This window comes from Thamnophis sirtalis, unplaced genomic scaffold, assembly GCF_051295495.1.
Source record: "Thamnophis sirtalis isolate CommonGarterSnake01/CBP01778 unplaced genomic scaffold, rThaSir2_p1.2 scaffold_2, whole genome shotgun sequence".
NCBI classification, from domain to species: domain Eukaryota; kingdom Metazoa; phylum Chordata; class Lepidosauria; order Squamata; family Natricidae; genus Thamnophis; species Thamnophis sirtalis.
In genome coordinates this window covers 121318929-121341192 of record NW_028261382.1, presented here as the reverse complement: position 1 = coordinate 121341192, position 22264 = coordinate 121318929, and the positions used below count along the sequence as shown (strand labels likewise).

At 36.5% G+C, this 22264-nt stretch overlaps 1 protein-coding gene across 3 annotated transcripts in view; it reads left to right on the top strand.

The window, feature by feature from the left end:
* Positions 1-22264, top strand: part of OXR1 (oxidation resistance 1) — a 216950-nt gene that overhangs the window by 21227 nt on the left and 173459 nt on the right. For all 3 annotated transcript variants that reach the window (XM_087706778.1, XM_087706779.1, XM_087706776.1), the window contains exon 2: positions 13019-13094. In XM_087706778.1, coding sequence (XP_087562904.1) covers positions 13078-13094 — 17 coding nt within the window. In that variant the 5' untranslated portion in view covers positions 13019-13077. The remainder of the gene's footprint in view (positions 1-13018; positions 13095-22264) is intronic.

The window sequence follows — 22264 nt, the reverse complement described above, 5'->3', positions numbered from 1 at the left end:
TGCTAAGTGCTAATAAAGCACTTGCAGTCCCACTTGGGAGGCCTTCAGGAAGGTCACATGTAGTCAGCAGCTCCTTTATGAAGGGCCAGGCCTGGTGCACATCTTCAGCTGTTGGAGGAAGAACATGGCAAAGATCAGCCGGGGGCGTCAGGGAGTGGCAGAGATGACAGACCGCCAGGCAGTGGGAATGCAGGGTGGAGGATAGAGGAATGGAGGGCAAGTTAGGTGGCAGAGTGTAGGATGGGCAAAATGGCAGAAGTAGGAGCAAGACCATCAAGTGAGAAGTAGTTGAAGTACAGGTAAATGCAGCACAGGTGGGTGACCTTCTTGTCTAACAATGACATGGTCCTAATTATCACAACCAGAACTACCAAAACTGTCATTGCTAAGTTGTGAAACCACAACATATTTTGTCTAAAGACTACATTACTTAGCAACAGAGATTCTGGACCTAGTTAGGGTCATTAAGGAAAGACTGTATGTATTTGTAACTGTTTTTGCCAGCTCTTAAATCAGCAAGCTTCAGTATTAATCCGTTCTACTGTTAATGAAGAGCTATAATTCAAACTTCATTAACAATAAAACATTAGTAATTAAGGCTTCCAATGCTTAATTTAACAGAATGCTTAATTTTCAAAGAAGGGGAATAGTGTTACTTATCTTTACTTAATGACTAACTTCATTCTGTTGCAGGTGTCCATAGAGCAGTTAATGACACATGGACCACTCTTAATGCTAATTCATTTCAAAGTTGTCATCAGAGCAGAACTTTTACCAGTCAGCAAAATAACCTGGAGAACACCAAAGAGAATCAGGATGGGTTACAGTAGCATATTTTAAAATACAGGTCGTCTTCAACTTATAACCATTCATTTACCGCCTATTAGAAGTTACAGCAGCATTCAAAAAGTGATTTATGACCCGTCCTGACACTTATGATTGTTTTATCATATGATCAAAATTCAGGTACTTGGCAAATGGGATGGAGTAAAACTTAATGGGCAAACAAGATTCACTTAACCAACTCATGATTCCCCTAACTGCAGTGACTCATTTTCCTTCTACATCTACCTACCTTTCCCAACTCCATCACTAGTTTTCTTTGATTGGCTAAGTAAACAAGCTAAGGCTTCTACTAAAGTTTAATGTGTACAACTGTGGATGATGCTTTTCAGGTTGCCTTTTCACTAATACTGGAGTTTTAAGTTACGTTGTGCTTCAGAAGACTAGGTTTCAAATCACCAGAGAGATTAAAACTAGAAGAACAAGTTAATTAGAAAGTATCTGGCACACTGATTACAGAAAGTACAGTGGGTATTTTGTAATAATGTCGAAACAAATGTCCATTGTAGTATATTGAAATTCATTTAGTTTATTTATCTTTTGAAGATGAAAAGGTTGCCAACATTTTATAACTCATTCTCTCTCCCTTATGAAAAGAAAGTCATGCAGAGCCTATAAATTTGTTGCATAAATGGGAAATTAAGAACTGTCGTGATAATTATAGGCCTATGACTAACAGTAATATATTTTAATTGCAGAGGTGTGGTCATTATCAATATGTGCTTAATTATTTGACTGTTCATTTTTGCTAGGTACTAACTAGAATGTTTTGAAAATCAATATGACATTTTCAACATAAATCTGTTAAAGGGTGGTTATTAAAATACAAATGCTAACTTTTTACAAAAATAAATATATTGTTTTATATTTATGTGATGGGAAGTAGACCAAAAATCATGAGATGAGTGACTAATTTTTTTGGGGAAAATGCATACCAACTAAAAAAATACTCCACACCTGATTTTATATAACATTTTGTGTTCCTTTTTAGCTCTGTTGTCTATAAGAAGTTATAGATAGGTGAACATATGTTCAGATTTAGAAAAAAGTAAGTGAAATATAGATGATTCTATAGATAGAAAACTCATTCAGATTTTCTAGAATTATACGTATCCCCCAAGTCTCTACAAAACTTTACTGCCAAACTATAATATGCTAGAAGGAAGAAGAGTACTAAATATATTGGGAATAATCCTACTAGCTGCATGTAATTTAATTTAAATGTAGACATAAAGTCATTATTGTATTTTTTTTGGCTGCACCAAATTCTTGTGAAATTCTCAGTCCAAAAGAGTTTCAACTCTATGTATATAGAAAGGAGAGCCTAAGCATTTGAAAATTATAGAAAAGTATTTCTTAAATCACTTTTTTCAAATTCAGTAACTGCAAAGATGTACATGTTTTTAACTTATTTAATTACCAACTAGCCTGTCTAATGGTTATGCCACTTAGAATGCTATAAGTCCATTCAGCCTAAAAGTATTTAATTGGAAAAGTATAATTTTAGATTCTGATTGTTCCCTGCTTAAAAATGACTAAAGGATGTGAGATCAAAGTACTGCATTGAATTAACTCAGTTGGAAAGATTTGTTGTCACTCTGTGTTAGGGATTTAGCACCAGAAAATGTGAAAGTAGTTAATTTATTTATTAAGAAACCATGTCTACCTTAATGTTGAAGTTTAGGCAAGCAAGCAAAGCATAGCTATAAAATATTTTTAATAATAAAAATAATTTATTAAAATTGTATTAGTCCTTGAGCTTACAAATACTGAGACAAATTTCAGAGCATTTATCTGACAGTGAAGTCTATAATAATTATAATCTGCACAATTATATCTGATAATGCCAGCTATATCCATTCAAGAGCCTGACACATAATGGTAATAATGAATTTCTTCCATTCTGATTTGATCACTGCAAAACATTTTACAAAGGAGTATGTTACTGGTACATAATACAGGTAGCCCTTAACCACAATTGAGCCCCAAATTTTTGTTTGTTGCTAAATGAGACATTTGTTAAGTGAATTTTGGCCCATTGTAGACCTTTCTTGTCACACTTCTTGTCACACTTGAATCACTGCAGTTGTTCAGTTAGTAACACCGACCCTAGAGCACTGAATTGTTGTAAGTCGGGGACTATCTGTACTATGGTAGAATTATATTAATTTGTACCGTAGCATCTGCACTGGTTGACAGGAATTTTCCAAACAGAATTTAATTCTTTGTTTTAAAGTTGCAAATGTCACTTTTTTTCTGATATGGCCTAAGCAATAAATCACAGACCTATTGATACTTCACACTTAGCTCAGCTTGTTCGTTTGACTTGGCAGAAATCTCATAGACTCAATTTGGCTTCTTTGGCATCTTTATTTAAATGTAGACATAAAGTCATTATTGTATAGACAAGGAAAGCCATCCGGAACAGTCCATTGCTCACTGCGAGACCAAAGAGATGAAAGACGGTTATACTTTCCAGGATTTAAACTCGTTTTTTCCCCTTTCCCCCACTTTTTTTTGTGTAATCAGATGGTAAGCTCTTCTCGTTGGTAAAAATGGGTGCCTTCTTCAATCCATATAAATGTTCAGAAACAAACAGAAGAAAGTTGCAACCCCTAATTGGTTACTGGAAGGGATGCAGTGGCTCAGTGGCTAAGATGCTGAGCTTGTTGATCAGAAAGGTTGGCAGTTTGGCGGTTCAAATCCCTAGCGCCGCGTAACGGAGTGAGCTCCCATTACTTGTCCCAACTTCTGCCAGCCTAGCAGTTTGAAAGCATGTAAAAATGCAAGTAGAACATTCTATCATATGTGGTGGACGTGTACAACAGCAAAAACAGGAATAGATTGGCTTAGTGTGAGACGCGAATTCAGCCATACATCATAAACAGTTGCCATTGATTAAGGATGCGCAGAATGTTTTGAGCTTTAAATATTCCGAGTTTAGAACGGCTTGCATTTCAGTAGATTCCCCTCCCACCAGGAAAGTCAGGACAAAACATATTAAATTATTTCCAAGCTTGAAACAAAACTTGTCTGTTTTGAACATTGTAAGAATCCTAAATCCCGTGATTGGCTTGTTGTTGTTTTAGTTCTGATTGGCTGATTTGCGTGTTGGTTCTTTTGGCAGGTTGACATTGACATTAATAGCTGCTAAGGGCTTTCTGTTGCAGGCTGTTAGCAAAATGCAGTGCACTGCTGTTCTGTATATAGGCTGGGCTTTTTTGTTTTTTGTTTGGAGCGGGGGAGGCAGAGTTGTCGTCAGACAAATATCATAACATAAAAATTATATTAGAAAAAAGTCACTGTCTAGTTGATAGCCATGGAAAAATATTTTTAGTAGTTATTCATGGGCTATATTGAAGTAAAATAATTTGATTATTGCTGTTATTCCTTGTGGGTTTGCTGCAACTTGCTGACATAAAAACATGATCAATCATTCTTTCTTGTGGGTTTATTATTATTATTTCCATTTTTAAAAAAATATTTTCCTTGGGCAAAATATGTTTGTTCAGTAGTGAGAGTGGTTAGGAATACTCAGCATTTACAATCAGTTAACTTACCATATTTTTGGAGTATAAGACACATCTTTTTCCCTCAAAAAAGAGGCTGAAAATCTGGGTGCGTCTTATACCCTGAATACAGCATCATTTGCCTCCTGAAACCCCACCCCCTTCACCAAAATGGCCATGCATAGCCTTTAGGAGGCTTCCAGAGTGCTGCTGGGGGCTGGGGAAGGCGAAAATGAGCGTACAATAGGCAGTTGTTTACTCATTTTTGCCCCCCAGCCCCAGAAGCACTCTATAAGCCTCCTAAAGGCTATGCATGCCCTTTTTTTTGACACAAATGGGCCCATTTTCATGAAAAATGAGCCATTTATGGGAGGTCTGTAGAGTGCAAAAACTTTTTTTTTAATTTGCCTCTTCAAAATCTTGGTGCATTTTATATTTCAATGCATCTGATACTCTGAAAAATACGGTATTTATGTGGTACTAGGACAAACAAATGAAGGGAAACACTAGTTTTAAACCCTTGGTTTTGTTTGGCATAGGAGGTTGTGTGTGTGTGTGTGTGTGTGTGTGTGTGTGTGTGTTTTGGTACATGAAATTTATTAAATGGGGTATGTGGAAGAAAAGGCTCCATACTGTTGGCCCAGGCAGTAAGATTTTATTTTTGAAATATCATTAAAATGATTAAAAGTAGAATGTGCAATGGATTGGAAAAACTGTCTAATCCGGTATCAGATTATTTTCTATGTTGCCATTAGGACAAAAAATAATAGGATTTTTATCATAAATGCCCTACCAATGGTTATAAAAGGCAGATGTAAGAAATGCTAGAAGGCAAAATGTCCTTTATTTAACATAGCAAGTCAAATTTTATGTTGTATTATAGATCATCAATGTATTTTGCAACTAAAAAAACTCTACAGCTACAATTTCATACTGTGCTCAGCTAAATTGCAACATCCCGATGACTTTGGCTAATCTTCAAACCTTTTATTATTAAACATATGGGAACCCAACAGGAAATCCCAGGTCTGTACATTAAACTGGAAGGTTGAAAAATATTCCAGAGGATGACATTGTCAGATTACTTCCAAATAGTTTTCATGAAGTTACTAGAAGTTGAATTGAGTTTACATGATTAAGAAGCTAGACATGAGGTGAAATCACATTGCAGCTATATTGAATAACTTACATTGGCAGCATGTTTATTCTGAGCGTATTTTAAAGTGCCCCCGGGGAGGGCCTTCTCTGTAGCTGCACCGGCCCTGTGCAACGATCTACCCGTAGAGATCTGGGCCCCTACCACTCTCAGCCTTTCGTAAAGCCACCAAGACATAACCCTAACCCTAACCCTAACCCTAACCCTGTTTGTTCCGGCAGGCCTGGGGCTGTTGATAAATATCCAGCCCCACTTAGACAGAATGCATGATGTGGAATTTTAATAATTGTATCTTCTTAGTTTTAACTTTTAATTGTTTATTTTTACCTTGCCTGTAAGCCGCCCAGAGTCCCAAGGGAGTGGGCGGCATACAAATCTTATTAAACTGAACTAAACTAAACTAAACTAAACTAAAGTAATAATACTTGCTTCTAGAGTTCTACTAACCTGGGCTCAAATAGTGTAAGACATCTGCAAATAGGCTCACAGAGATCTTGAATAATCATATAGTCCAGATTGTGGGAAATAATTATCTCATTCTACTCTGCCTTGGTCAGGAGGCCTTGCTTGGAGTATTGCATACCTTAATTAAAACACAAAACAAAACTATTGATGAACTGGAAGAAATGCTACAATGATTATAAAAGGACTGGAAACTGACCTACAAGGAATGATTCCAAGACCTAGATAATTTAAAAGATAAAGATATGTAGAAGATAATATTGAGAGCAGAGACATTAACTTTGTTGTTTTTAAATATCTGAAGAGCAGAGGGTTTGCGCTCCAAAAGATAAAATGGGGTTAAAAAATGTAGTGACAATCAACTGTTTTGATTTGGCAAGGTATTATAAAAATATTGTACTGTTTACATAAATATTGTATATACTGATGTTTGTGTCTACATCAGATAGTATATTTTTTTGGTTTTGATAGTTTGATCATGTATCAGTGAGAAAACTGTTGAAAACACAGTGTAATTTTACAATTTTCCCTCCTTGGCTCCCTTGAATCTTGATAGTGGTCAAATCCTTGGTGTTCTCTGACACTGGTTTTATTAGCCAACTAGATAATATTATTAATGCATAAGTGCTTTCATCATAAAGCACCAATAATGGTTGGGTAATGAAATGTCTACAAGCAAACAACCAACCTCGAAGTCCACCAAGAGTTCTAAAACGTAACCCCAAGATACAGATAATCTCTCTTCTATAGGATCTTAAGAGCTATTCTCACAAGTTTATTCATATTAATATTTGCAATAGTCAATACAAAGATTTGATCTGGTAATGTAATCCAGCTTTTCCTATTTAGTACATTCCAGATGGAATGGATTATTTATTAGTTTGTTAATGCATTCACAGCTGCCCTTCTTCTCAGCATTTAGGGAGCTGTCCATGGTAGTTCCCGTCATTTAGCCACACAGGAACAACCCTGTGGAGATAGACTTCTTCCTTGAGAGAATGGGACTGGCCCAGAGTTACTAATTGAATGCCATGGTTGATTGAAGGCATGAACTGGGTTTCTCCGGTTCAGCTCAACGCTTTAATCACTGCAGTATGAAGAGCTGCTGGTTAGAGTTTTGGTCTTCACACATTTCCAGGTTAGGAAAGATGGTCCCTGCTATGTACTGGCTCTAATAGATGAACTATTAATGTACACATGCTTCAGCCTTCAATGCATCTGTATTCCAATTGTAAATTATCAAATAAAACCAAGATTGGAGACAAATAAAATGCCAAATCTTTAACAAAGATATTATCACACTGTTCCATCATACAATAGCAATAGCACTTAGACTTATATACCACTTCACAGTGCTTTATAGCCCTCTCTAAGTGGTTTTTAGAGTCAGAATATTGCCCCCAATAGTCGGGGTCCTAATTTTACACACCTTGGAAAGATGGAAGGAGGAATCAACCTTGAGCTTGGTGAAATTCTAACTGCCAAATTGCTGGCAGTTAGCAGAAGTAGCTGCAGTACTGCATTCTAACCACTGCGCCACCACGGCTAAACTGTATACAACTTATACAGTTGTATAAGTCATCCCATATTAGTGATTTCCCCTTATCAGTCTTTTACAGAAATCTGTCTCAAAAGCTGTCATGATAAACAGTTTGATTACATCAGTTGGCTACATTCCGAGAAGCTCTTATTGCTGTCTTGTCAGAGGCAGTAATCTGATGGGTTAAAGGTGTTTCTTCAGCTCTTGCTATAATTTCAAGGTACTTGACCATTAGAAGGATCTGGGGTGTGATGACTAAACATTGATTTTGCAAATGGCATTATCTAATTAATAGTCGGTATGCATGGGTACATGAAAGGTCTTCATTAAAATCAGTTCTGAGTAAACAGATTTAAAATTAGGTGACACATTTCTGACTTGGAATAACAAATTGGATGGATTATAGCAATTTGAATAACTTTTCTTGAATCTCTGGTTTTCAGGATCTGGTTGATCCATATAATAATATGTGCATATTCTATATAAATAATTTGGATATATTATACACTAATAATAATAATAAGTATCAGTTTGTATGCTGAGGTTTATATAACATTCAGATAGGATAGGATAGGATAGGATAGGATAGGATTGTGTGTGTGTGTGTGTGTGTGTGTGTGTGTGTGTGTGTTTGTTTGTTTGTTTTGGGAATAATTTCATGATTTTTAAAATAGAAAGTTTTTTTCCATTAGTGTTGTCCAGGCTCAACAATACAGTTTTTCTGTGCTCATCCAAAAGCAAAATGACAAACAATAAAAAAATATTTTAGAAACAGACTTGATTTGTTTTCTACTTTATAATGATTTTATTAAAAGAAGAAAGTAAGATTGCAGGGACGTTGCACCATAATTGATTTTATATTTTGTTAGGAATGTATTATCCATGCAATATTATACATAAAAATATTCAGAGGCAACTTCACACATACACACACACACACACACACACACACACACACCAGTGATAAAACATATTAAGAGTTTTATGTATAAATAGAAAGACAGAAAGGAACAACTGATATTGTACCAATTTCATTAAAAAATATGAGACAATAAATTTAGAGAGCTGTATTTTATTGTAAACAATTCAGTTTAGGATAGTTTATATTCTCTTTTGGAGAAAGAGTTTGGTGTAGTGATTAAGGAATTAGGCTAGAATCCAGGCGACCGTGAGTTCTAGTCCTTTCTTAAGGACTGGCACAAAGCCAGTCAGGTGACATGGGCAAGTCACAATCTTCCAGACTTAGGAAGGAAACAGTGCCAAAATCCTTGCCAAGAAAACTGCAAGGACATGTCTATTTGAGAATCAAACATGATTGAACAGAAAAACAACAACAAAGTCTCTTTTCATAATGAATTTGAATACGCACACACATGCACTCTTTTAAAGAAATTAGTCAAAGTTGTTATCTTTGCTTCAACATACAGTTGTTCATACCAAATACTGATTAGGAATTCTGGAAGATGTAGTTCTGATACATTTGGCTGGAATAAATCTGTACACAAGATTGTAGTTTAACAGTCTGATTTTGTGGATGCCAATTGCTATCAGAATTGCATGGTTATTCAGCCGGCTTTCTGCTCCCTGTGACTTCTTGTTTAAATGAAAAAAATATGTAGAAAGGTAGAATAATGTATAGCAAAATGCCACTTTCAAATATAATTTTATTTTCTAAAATGTAATTAAAATGCTCATTAGGAATTCTTAGAGAATAAAAATGATGAATGGCTGCAGTTTGACGATTATTTTGTTGTGAATTATGCTCACATTCCACAAAAAATAATATAAGCTGAACTGGAGTGGATGGGCACATTCTATAAGCTAGTAGAAATGGGGAGGACATAACATATCCAGTTGCCTTCTGATTAATAGGTGTTTTAAAATAACTCTGTTTACATATACATTTAAGCTCACATAGTGCTGTTGCTTAAATCCCCAACATTATTCACACTATCCATAGATATATAAATCTAATTCAAGCATAATATATTAAACACACTAATATTTCATTATTTTAGTTTTTGTAATATATAATAATTATCCTATTACCCTGTTTTATTTTCATGGACATATTTTTTGTTTGTGTAACCTACAGAGATAACCTTAGAAACATAATTAGACCCAAGCACTCAGATATCTTATTCACCAGACAAGATTCAAAAGTTTCTCATACTAAAAAAAAATATTTAAAAACCTTCACTGCTGTGGAAAACCTAAAGCATTTCTTCCAAATATATATTTTCAGACTATGATATGGATGACATACAAAATGACTGCTGTGGTTTTTTTTTAATATTTACAAATTGAATGTACCTGAGTACATTCTCTCAGGGTACCTGAGAAACCGCCTCCTGCCAATTACCTCCCAAAGACCGATTCAATCTCACAGGCTTGGCCTTCTCTGGGTTCCATCGGCCAGCCAATGTCGGCTGGCACCCCCCCCCCCGGGGGGAGAGCCTTCTCTGTTGCTGCGCTGGCCCTCTGGAATGAGCTCCCCATGGAGATCCGGACCCTTACTACCCTCCCGGCCTTCCGTAAAGCTACCAAGTCCTGGCTGTTCCGACAGGCTGGGGGCTGTTGAAATATCCAGCCCCGCCTTAATTATGAATGTTGTGCATTTTTAAATTCTTTGTATTGTCTTATTTATTTCCCTTTCCCTGCTTATTGTAAGCCGCCTGGAATCCTTTGGGAGTGGGCGGCATACAAAACTAATAAACAAACAAACAAACAACAATGGCATGGTCACCTGGGGCAGTTTTATCTTTTGGAATAAGATGCATATATCAAAGTATAAGGAACATGATCTCGATAAAATTAAGTTCCATTCCTAGGATGATGAGTAGAAAAAAATTCAGTCCAAAACAGATAAAATAATTGGAAATGGAAATTGGAAAGGGGTCAGACTGACACCTCCCTAATTCACTGAACTGAACTACAAGTAGTTGGAAGAGGTACAATGTAATCCATCTCCCGCATGTCCCAGTAAAAATGTGAATGGGACGAGGTAGTAGACACCATCATCCCCCACCCCTGCCCAACAGCAGCCCAAGTGACCACCAGATGAGAACACCGTGACTAGCAAGACCGACCGGCAAACAATCTAACCACGAAACTCAAAACTGAACTGCTAGCAGACCCCTTGTTCCTTAAACAACCAACATAGCTTGACTAAAAGGGAGGACTTGGCGTGGAAAGGGATGAAACTCTACGTCCCAGAGTCCCTATGCACCTTAATCCTCCAGAGGAGCCACAATGTCAAAATTTTGTTCTAGTCAATGTCAATAAAGCTAGTTTTAATTTTCCCATTGAGTTGATTTCTAGCTCTAGCCTACCTAACAATTTGGTTTTTAAGAAACATCATACATACTGGTAGATATAACTGCGTGTTACCTTTTTGTTTTCAAATCCACAGCTCTAAACATGTATTGTTATTAAGTCCTTAAATATGTTGACAAACTTTGCAAATGCATATTGATATTATCCTTTAACTCATAAGTAAAATATATATTCTTAACAACAACAACAACAACAACAACAACAACAACAACAATGTGTAACTAATCATAATTCCAGCTACTGGAATTATTAATTGCCACAAGCTGAACTGGACAGTTTGAAAAAGAAAACTAATCATTATCATTATGGATAGTGTTTTTATTTATATCCTACCTTTATTATTTTTACAAATAGTTCAAAGAAGGACACATATCCAGCATACCTTTCTCCACCTATTTTTCTCACGACAACAACCCTGTGAAGTGGATTGGGCTGAGAGAGTGCCTGGCCCAAGATTAGTCAGCTGGCTTTCATGGCTAAAGCAGGACTTGAATTCACAGTCTCCTCCTTTTTAGACTGGTACATTAATCACTAGACCATGTAGCTATCTTGCAGAAATGGAGGCAGACATTTACTTTAGGTCTAATAAGCTATTGAAGAAAAATATATGTAAAAACAGATAAAAAGATTTTATAAGTTTTTATGAAAGTTAAAAATTGCAACTATTTTAAGTATAGGAAACAAAAAGTGAATATAAAATAAGAACAGAATGCTGGCAAGGAAAAGCATTATATGATCAATTTCTACAAAAGATTGAGGGAAAAGTGGATAAAAATGCACCTGGCAAGACGACATTAAAAAAAGAAACAGAAGGCTTAATTTTGGCTGCCCAAGAGCAAGTGATTCAAACTAATTCAAGTCGAGGGCAAACCTGAAAAATCATCAAATGATTCAAACTGCAGATTGTGCAAAGAAGCAGAAGAAACAGTTGATAATATACTCATGCAATAAAATCACAGAAACATTGTAAACAACATTCTAATATAGTCACCAAAATGATTTGATGTAACATTTGTAAAAAATATCATATGCCAATAATGAAAAATTAATGGAAACATAGACTTGAAAAAGTAGCAAAAAATGAGTAGGTTAAAATATTGTCATGTTTCTGAATACAGACTGATAGTCCTGGCTCATAAATCAAGAACTATAACTATGGCTGAAAAAAAGAAAATGTGATCATTGATGTGGCAAAATACCAGGGAATGTAGAATAGAAGACAAAGAATTGGAGAAGATCAGAAAGTATCAAGATCTGAAAACCATAACTGAAAGTTGATGGCATAAGTCGGCTGTGGTCATCCTAGTGATTATTCACACTCTAGGTGACATGTCAAAGAATCTGGGATGGTAGTTAGAAAATATCTGCATTACATTTCCATCTGTCAATTGAAAAATTATGTTGATACATTACATCATCCTAGGTTCTGGAGAAGAACTTGATGAGTATGAAGGACAACACCAGTTACAGGCATCTACAACTTCACATTGCTGTAAACAGATAATAGTGATGTGTGACAAATCATCATCATAATAATATATTGATTAGCCTTTACGCCATATCAGAATATAAAGTGCAGGACAATATAATATGTTATTAATATATGCCAATTGAAGTGATGGTTGATACTGCTATCTTGAGTTTTCTGCTCTAGTGGGCTGTTTGAGGTGGTGAGTGATGGGATGCTAGAATGTTGGAGGACAGCTTGTCTAAGATAACTTCTCAAGCTTTATATCAGGCTTATCTCTGTTACTTCAAATTCATATCAAGCATGATTTCCTGAAAGTTATTTCTTAAAACCTATCAAACGGAGGTCTCAGATCTTAAATTGAGATATGAATAAGATGAAAACTGTTATTATGTGTATGATGAGAATAATGATGTTTAATGTTAATATGATATCATTACTAGAAGATATTAAGAAGAAAAATGGAGAGCATTATAATGTTTAAATGCTTAATATATTATAATACTAAATTTAGGGAAATGTTAATATGAATGTGAAAGATGTAGTAAATGAGGAACGATGTTGCACAGAGATGTTTGTACCAAGACGACACACTGTATAAGGAAAGATGGAATGTTTATTTTTCTAATTGAAAAATAATAAAACTCTTTATTAAAAAAAGATCTCAGATCCTAACATGAAGATTTTGTATTTTCTCCCAATAGGTCTACAAGATCAAGTTTTTGTTGATTTCTCATCTATGTGAAGCAAACCTCTTCCCATTATGTTTAGCACTAAAAGGTCAGTTAATTGTTATCTCTCTGTTTTATTTCCTAAATCCACTGGACAATATAGAATTATGAAACAAAATATAAAGATGATGTGAAAAGATAAATATGAACCATGTGTACTTGTTCAGTAAACTACTTAAACTTGATTACTAAAATAAGGCTATGCATGAACATGTTACAATAATGTTTGCATTCCTTTTGGGGGGGATGAATGAACATATGTTTATTTACAATTTATAATTTATGTCTCTATTTGAAATACCCTGCTTTCCAGTCATCTCCTAATTAGCATTTGAATATCATAATATTCTACTTGTTGAGTTAGAGAAGAAATTCAGTGGTTTGGATATTCTCTCCTTAATAGCGAATTCATGTTCTGCGTATGAGTTGTTCCTAGGTTATGTACCTTCACTCAAAATTCCATTGTATCTGCTAGGAAATAATGTGTAGAGCCTAAGGTTTATCCTAATTATCAAACAACTGTCCCTCTTCTCATTTCATGTTAGAAATCAGCAATAAGCCTAAGCAAACCCTTCAGATTTCCCTCTCTTCTCCTCCTCCTTAGACTTCTCGCTTTGCTTCTCTATTTGATGTGCTAACCTTCATGTCCCACTTGCTATGGAATGAAGATTTATTTATTCAACTTATATGGCCACCTCACTTGCAAAATGACTTTGGACAGCTTCTTATAAACATCAAAAATAATAGGAAAAACAAAGCATGTTAAAAAATATAGTTTGGCAGTTGAGGACACCAATCAATATATTGCAATGACCCTTAGAGACAGGGCCACTCAAGACTTTGGTCTGATGCCCAAAAGGACAGCTAGGTTGTCAGTATGAAAAATCTATAAGGCAAGGATTGTTCAATTTTCAAGGGGAAAGTTATTCCACACAGCTGTGGCACTTATTGGGTCCTATCAGATGGTGTTGCTTGATAGAAAGAATCTGGAGCCTGACAATGCTATTAGATATGGTGGGGCTAGTGTTATTTGTACAAATAACTTTATCAGTTCCATTAAAAGCCTTAGAATTAATGACAAGGGCATTGAATTGCACCTGGGAACCCTACTGAAAGTCAATGCAATTTGCAGAGCAATAATGAAAAATGAGCATATTAAGGCATACCTACTACTACCTGTATGACTGATTTTTGAGACAGTTGTTGCTTCATAATGCAGATATAGTCTACATATACTAGGAAGCCCTGGCAATTGTAACTTATTGCCTGATCACCACATAACTCAGGGCTGTCAACCCCATGGCCCGATGCGTCACGTGCTGGCTATGCCCAGTCAAGGTTTAGTGAAGGACAAAAAAGTCACGATATGCCATGACTATGCAAGTTTGACACCCCTGACATAACTGCACTACTAAAATGTATTGTACATGGAAAACTGCTTTTGTAGATGACTTTGAAGCTGCAGTACAATTGATTCAGAATGCAACCCCTCAGTGCTAACAAGAGAAATCTATTGTACAGTTATACCTATTTGCCTTGCTGGTTATCAGGAGGCTTCCAAGCCCAATTCAGAATGCTGGTTATTATTACTATAATTCCATATGATGTGATACTGGGAATTTCCTAACTTGAATTCTGCCTGTCCTTTTATGGCCCCTTAGCAAGGTCCTATTCTAGATCTCATTCCCAGGAACTGAAGGCAGGCTTTCTCTGTAATGGACTGCATATTCTGAAACACATTGCTGTTGAAGATCTACCTGTCCCTGTGCCTCTTAATATTTTGTAAAGTTCTTTAGAACCTATCTTGTTATTTAAACCTGTCCAGTTCATTGCAGACAACCATTTGAAATTGTTGTATGATCCTAATTAGGTAAGGTTTCCATTTTTTTAAAAAAAAAATTACATGTACCACCTAGATATTTTAGATTGGGCTAGGTATCTAAATATTAAATGTGTGTATTCAAGCTTTTGCACACTGCCTCTAACTGGCTATTTAATATATACCAGTGTTAATGGCATCAGGCTGCAAAAATGGATGTTGATGGCTCAAAATAATAAATAGCAGCCCCTTGTGTTCTGTAGGCTACCTGAAAAAGCAAAGCAGGTCATACTAGTTAATACCTAAATGAGAGACCATTGGAGAATCTCAGGGCTGTGGACTAGACTGCAAAATGCAACAACAACAACAAAAAAGGCAATGGGGAAATCATTTCCTTATTGTTGCAAGGAAAACCATATGGATAGCTCCATGAAGTCATCAGGACCCGAACTCAACTCAAAGGATATGCAATGTAATAATCTAGAGGTTACTACCAAAGCCATATTCATAGCATACATTCAACTCTATTGTATGGCTGGGCAGAATGGGATACTTTAACATTGTATTTTTTGCTCATCTTTAAAATAAGATACTTTTCATCTTTGGGAATATAACGCAGCACATCAGTAGAAGATGAGGAAGTGATTTATGTGCAGTGATTGAATTTCTCCCTCCTTTTTACACATACATTACAAATATACAATAATGGGAAAATTTAGGAGAGAAAATCACTAGTTTCAAGGACAACAACTGGCTCAGGTTACTGTCCACAATGTTTATTCCAGACTGCAAATTTCCATTGCACTCTAAGCAGTTCATTTTAGAAAAGAAAAAATGTGCCTCATTTTTTTTTAAAAAAAAAATCAGTATCAGCAAAGGGGTGGAAAGTGTAGGAGAACAGAAGTGAGCAGGCAACTGAAAGAGCTTTATTGATTCAGTTCATGGAAGAACACTCACATATTCTGTTTAGTTGGCAGGCCCATATTTAATTGGGAGTTCTTTTGCTAACAAACACAGAGATAAAACTTTAACAAGAGTCCTTGAATGCTTCTGCTGAGGTGGAGTGTTACTTTAAACAGAAAAAAAATTGAATTATTCAGAAAAGACAATTAAAATATGATTTTGCTCTCAGAGGAAATCTGTAAGGCAGAGCTTGTGGTGTAAACAAGATCTATATAACAAATTACCATTCTGTGATTTCAAGCATAAATAGTCTCTTGCCAGACAAAGACAAAACCATTAGAATATTATCTACTTGAGCCCTCTGGTTCCTTCCTTGCTCTGAATGATCAGACCACGTTGGAATCAGTAGAAGGAATTAATGGGAATGTACTGCTAGTCATACAAAAATGATGCTATTTTATTATTGTACTTTTAATGTTGTTCTTAGGTAAATTAGGTAACTGGAAATAATTATCAAAGAGACGTGGTGGCTCAGTGGCTAAGACACTCAGCTTGTTGATCACAAAGGTCAGCAGTTTGGTGGTTCGAATCCCTAGCGCCGTGTAATGGATTGAGCTCCTGTTACTTGTCCCAGCTTCTGCCAACCTAGCAGTTCGGAAATATGTTAAAATGCAAGTAGAAAAATAGGACTTTGGTGGGAAGGTAACAGTGTTCCATATGCCTTTGGGATTTAGTCTTGCTGGCCACATGACCATGAAGACATCTTCAGATAGCGCTGGCTCTTTAGGTTTGAAAGGGAGATGAGCACTGCCCCCTAGAGTTGGGAATAACTAGCACATATGTGTGAGTGGAACCTTTACCTTTAGGTAAATTAGCTAACTAGTAATTATTATCAAACATTTCATTTTAGCAAGCAGTTATTAGCTTTTAGTTTAAATATTTTTGATTACTCGTTGATCAGACTGGACTGCATGATAGGAAAAATAAAGAAGAGATAATATGTACTTCCTGGACCACAGGCTTCATCCAGCTTTTCTAAACAGTTGAAAATGGACAGACACCAGTGGTGGATTGCAGGTGGTACGCCCTGGTATTGCAGGTGGTACGCCCCGGTATGGGCGTACCAGAGCCTGCCCAGAGAACTGGGCACTGTTCCGGTATGGTGTTCCGGAGGGCCCACTCATCTGCCCGAGCTCCTTACCTGTCCTTTAAGCCTTTGGCTCTTCCACACATGTGCATGGCACATATGGCGCCTGCGTGATGCTCCGCTGAGCTGCTGGAGCATCGCAGAGGCTTCTGGAAGCGGCACAGACAGGTATGATGCATGTGTGCGCCATGCACATCCATGTGGGTGATGCTGGGCACATTCCAACCAGTATGCACCAAAGGCCATGCACATGTGCAAAAGCGCCAGAGGCTTAAAGGACAGGTAAGAAGCTCGGGAGGGTGTTGCTCATGCGCCGTATGTGCCATGAGCGTGTGGAGAAGCGCCAAAGACTTAAAGGACGGGTAAGGAGCTCGGGCGATCCAGAAGCCACCACTGACAGACACATAGCAAGTAAGAAATAACTTGAGCCTTGTATACTTGTCAAACAGATAGGAATCCCCTGGAGTGGGATTTATAAGTAAAGACGGAAAGTTATCCATTTTTAGAAATTTTCTGTACATTGAAGGAGAACTCAGATAGCAGCAGAAGCCTCCTGTGAGACTTCTGCCATCTGTTCAGCAGCTTCACTGCAGGATGAGAATGATATGGATCTAAAAAGGGAGATTGTAACAGATTTTATAACCAGACAGCCTTTATTGACAGAATAGGCAGTAATCTCCATGTTCAAGTTGGTGACCGCAATTTTAAAAAATACGAGATGGAGTTTCTAAAAGAAAGTTTCATAAAGTCTGTTGAAAGCCAAAACAACAACAACAATAAGAGACTGCCAGGGCATGTATTCTTAGTGTAAAATCCACTAATTGTGCTCAACAAACAACAGTGGAGAAGGAAAAAGCTGGACTTATGTCCAAACCTGACAGGAAGAAAAATGGCCAGTGAGAGCCTAATGTGTAGCATGGAAAAAGGAGAGAAATAGAAGTTGTTATTTGCATTTGAGTCAGGCCATCCTACAAATATCTAACAGAAGAACGAATAGAGGATGCTTGGACTTTAAAAAAGGCCCTTGAACTGGCTTACATGCTTTTTTACTAGTATCTGTTAAATCTACTGAAAGTGAAATGGTTACCATCCAGAAGAGTAACAACTTACAGGTATGTTGTTTAAAGGAAATTGGTCTTGAGCAACTTCTTAATATTTCCAATATTTATGTTCGTACAGGAAAAAATTACTCTGCTTTTAGTTTAGTTTGCTCACGAGAATACTGTTTCTTTAACAGTGTAATAAATTAAACAGAGATAAACTCAAGGATGCTCCACCAGTGATGCCCTTGAGAAAGTACAATTTGCAATATCTATAAAAAGAGAGTGCATTTATGAATCTCTAGAAGCAAGGCTAATTGACTCTTTTGGTGCCTTGCCAGATTCTGGGCAGATGGACATCCTAAAGTGACTAGATGAGTTGTGAACTTGTAACAATGTGCTGAATGGCCAAATCACTAATCAATTTGGTCTTCCTAGCTCCCTAGGACTGTTGCAATGAATCTGAGAAGCAAAGTACCAGGGTTGCTGTTATGACCTTGGACAACCCAGATACATGGATAATGAATGAAAAGTCACTTGGGGTTGACCTTAATTCTTCCAGACTGTACTTGAAAAAGTGGTGCAACAGCTATTTTTTTAGTGCACAAAGATGCCGATTAGAAATTTGGACTTAGAAATTTGTATCTTACAGAAATATATTAATTTTATTTAGCTACTCCAGCCACCATTATGTGCTTTGCTACCAGACCCAAAAAAGAAAACATATGAAAGTAGGGCTTATCAAACCCTGGTTTGATTCTGATACCTTGAGCCTTTAATATTTGCACAGTATAATCAGTGTAAATAAATATGGAAGCTAATATAGTAGTCTATCATTCCAAAATATTGTATAGGACTTCAGCAGAAATTGCTTCTGGGTCTTACTGTGCTTAAATTGTTTAGCAATCTGTTGTTGTTTTCAGAACTTGTTATGGGGGATAATATGGAACTTTAGATTTAATCAAACAAGTTAACTTGAGAATGTATTGGCCCCAAATGACTCTAGCATACTTTGCTTTTAGGAAATAGGAGAAAGGGGTCTAGAAATTGAATGAAAAGCCATCAGGACCCAATAAGAGTAGATTCCTAGCTTGTAGTGTTATTAATTGTGGCCAGCAGGTTCTAAAAAATTCTATTTGTAGTAGATATTTGCACTGGAATTTTTATAGCTAGAAAAAAAACCTGGATGATATGTTAGAGTCATTTGGGGCCAATACATTCTCAAGTTAACTTGTTTGATTAAATCTAAAGTTTCATATTATCCCCCATAACAAGTTCTGAAAACAACAACAGATTGCTAAACAATTTAAGCACAGTAAGACCCAGAAGCAATTTCTGCTGAAGTCCTATACAATATTTTGGAATGATGGACTACCATATTAGCTTCCATATTTATTTACACTGATTATACTGTGCAGATACTAAAGGATTGGAGTTTAAGTATTATACTTCCCATTTATAAAATGGACAATGAAGATTAACCTGGCAACTATCAGCTCTTCATCTTAAGCATAAGTAAGTTTACATAATAACTTCCCAATTGTGTTAATTCAGAACATATTTTGGCAGATGAACAGGCAGTTTCTAGAGCTGAATTCTTTGACCGTTCCCTTATACCATAGCATCTGGCTGAAAGATATTCATCTGAGCCAGATGTTGCATTATGCGTTGCATTTATTGACCTCAGATTTACATGATATCATTTCCAGATCAAAGTTGTAGGTAAACTCATAAACACTACAATAGAAAAATGGCTGATTCTACTAATGTACAAACTTCATGAGAATGTTTGGTGCCTAAATGGCTGGATGATAGAAGCAAGTCAGAAATTTTTAAATATCTGGACATGGTCATTCAGAAACTGTACCAAACACAATACCAAACTATGTAATTCAAAATATAAGGGAAAAAAAACCAGTGGCAGTTGTATAATGCTTCCACTTATAATGCCAGAGGGAAACAGCATATTCCATTAGTAAAGCCTTATTTGGCTGAAGTACATGTCAATTTTGCTTAGTCTTTAGTTGATACCACAACTATTCCTTTGTCCCTCTGGAGTAGATTCAGTTTCAAATATTAAGGACTATATTTCAACTGTTTCCTGGTGATTAAAAAGGGACCCTAGTCAGACTATAGTAAAGTAGAAACGAGATATAGATTTGCATTGTTGACTACTAGTTATTAAAGTTACTGGGTTTTTTCCCATAAGGTTAAGGATTCTAATTCAGTGCAGATAATTACAAATCAAGAGGAAAAAGATATCCCTGAAAAAAACTGCAACACTCTGGGTTCTCAAGAGAGGCCATTCTAATGAAGGGGGACTGATCATTGCCATCAAGCAACATATTATACGTTTTGAAGCTCAGTTGGGTCAATCAGTCTTATTTTTTAACAATCCAACTCCAATTAGATTTTAAAAATGTATAAATGAAGGGCAACCCTCTGGAAAATTCTTGGTAGCAGTTGACTGGACATGACATCTTTTCCATTTCTGGAGAAAAAGGATTGACCTTGAGCTGGCTTGGAACATACAGTAAATGGGATTATAAATTTGCTTCCCAGGATAATCCAAGTCTTGAAATAAAATCCAAATTTTACTTCATTTTTTTTGTATTATAATAAGGACTTAGCTATTTGTATTTGTGTAACACACACACACACACACACACAAATGGCTGTCTGTGTGTGTGTGTGTGTGTTTGTATGCACCAGCATAACTCTGGAATGCCTTGAGCAATTTCAACCAAACTTGGTACACAGATGACTTACTCTGGAAAAAAATATTGTGGGGGTAAGACACCCCAACACCTCTCGGGGGTGCATGCTTGTTAAGATACAGCCTGTTGTGCCTTAAAATGACTTCTTCTGTACTGCCATAAAATGGCTCTACTGTACAGCGCAGTGGAGTTGTCATGGTAACAGCTTCACAGTACTCTGCAAGGGGACTTCTTCTGTGCGGGGGAAAATCCAACGTTAGAAACTATGTTTGGTCCGGACATTTGCCCCCTATAAATAAATACCCAGACAACTCTAGGTTATCAGCTAGTAGAACTATAAAATACATTTGCCTCAGGGGTAAACACGGTTGTGTGCATGGCTAGATGTGGCCTGCTGATGGTTTGTTTTCCTGCAGCATTGTGAGTTGAGTTGAGCTCATAATGATTATGTGGAGCCCAACTGTGCAGTTTTCTTGGCCCCAGTAATAATTGATTCCTTTCATGTTGTATTTTCAACTTCCCTGGAAGTCGCCCAACCAAGTAGCGACTCTGCTTAGACCGGGTCAGCCAAATGTTGCTGCTTTACTAATGTTTGTGGAATAAATTACACTTAAATGCTCCTAAAGATCATATATAGTGCTTAACCCTTGAAACCACCTTAGGCTACTGAAGAAATTCTCATTATGTGTCTGTGGTAAAACTATAAAGGGATAGAATTGGAATCAGTGCATTTAAGGAGAAGAGTGTCTCAGAAGAGATAATAGGACTTATGTGGAGAAATGCATTACAAGAGTGCTTTCCCCCCTCATCCCAAAGGAATGATTCCTTGAGATAGAGAGAGAAAAAACAGATGGAATTATAAAGAAGGCTACTCTTTTCGTAATTATTCAAAATAATGAATAACAGCAACAAATTCCTAACCATAATATATAAAATCAGGGACTGTTAGGTGCAAAACATCAGGATCCCATGTGAAGTTTCAATTAAAGGGATTTATTTACTGATCATGCCTATGCCAAGACTCAGCTAATGGCTAGAACTATCTTGGTGTCAGATAAGAGTCAACAGAATTTAAGAAGAGTTGGACTCAGTCCGTTTGTGGCTACATAGGGATTCTAGGCTGATTTCTATTTTGACTCTTCTTCTCCTACAGGGACTTCCTGAACTCATCAGAGTTATGAAGAAAATGCGGCTGATTTTTTTAAAAACCATACTGTTCTAAAGAATGAGTCAGGCACTGCTTCTTTTTTTCCTCAAGGGCTAGGTAATAAATATATACACACAATTTACGAAGACTTAGGCTCAGCACTCAGTACTTCTGTTGTTCCAAACACTTGTACTAAGCCAAGCCAATTGCATCTTTTTGATTTATAGCTACTGGGGCAAACAGCTGTGAGTCACTTGTCATCTTTGTTTTTCATAAAGCTTCAGCAAATCTTAACGGATGTCTTCCAGGATATGGAAGTGCTCTTCTCCACTGCTGGCTGACTGCCTGTAAAAAGAACAAGAGAAAATTTGAGGAACAACAAGACAATAAATTGTGGGATATGGGGTTTACCTGGCTATGGCCCCAGAAAAAGGTTTATGTTGATT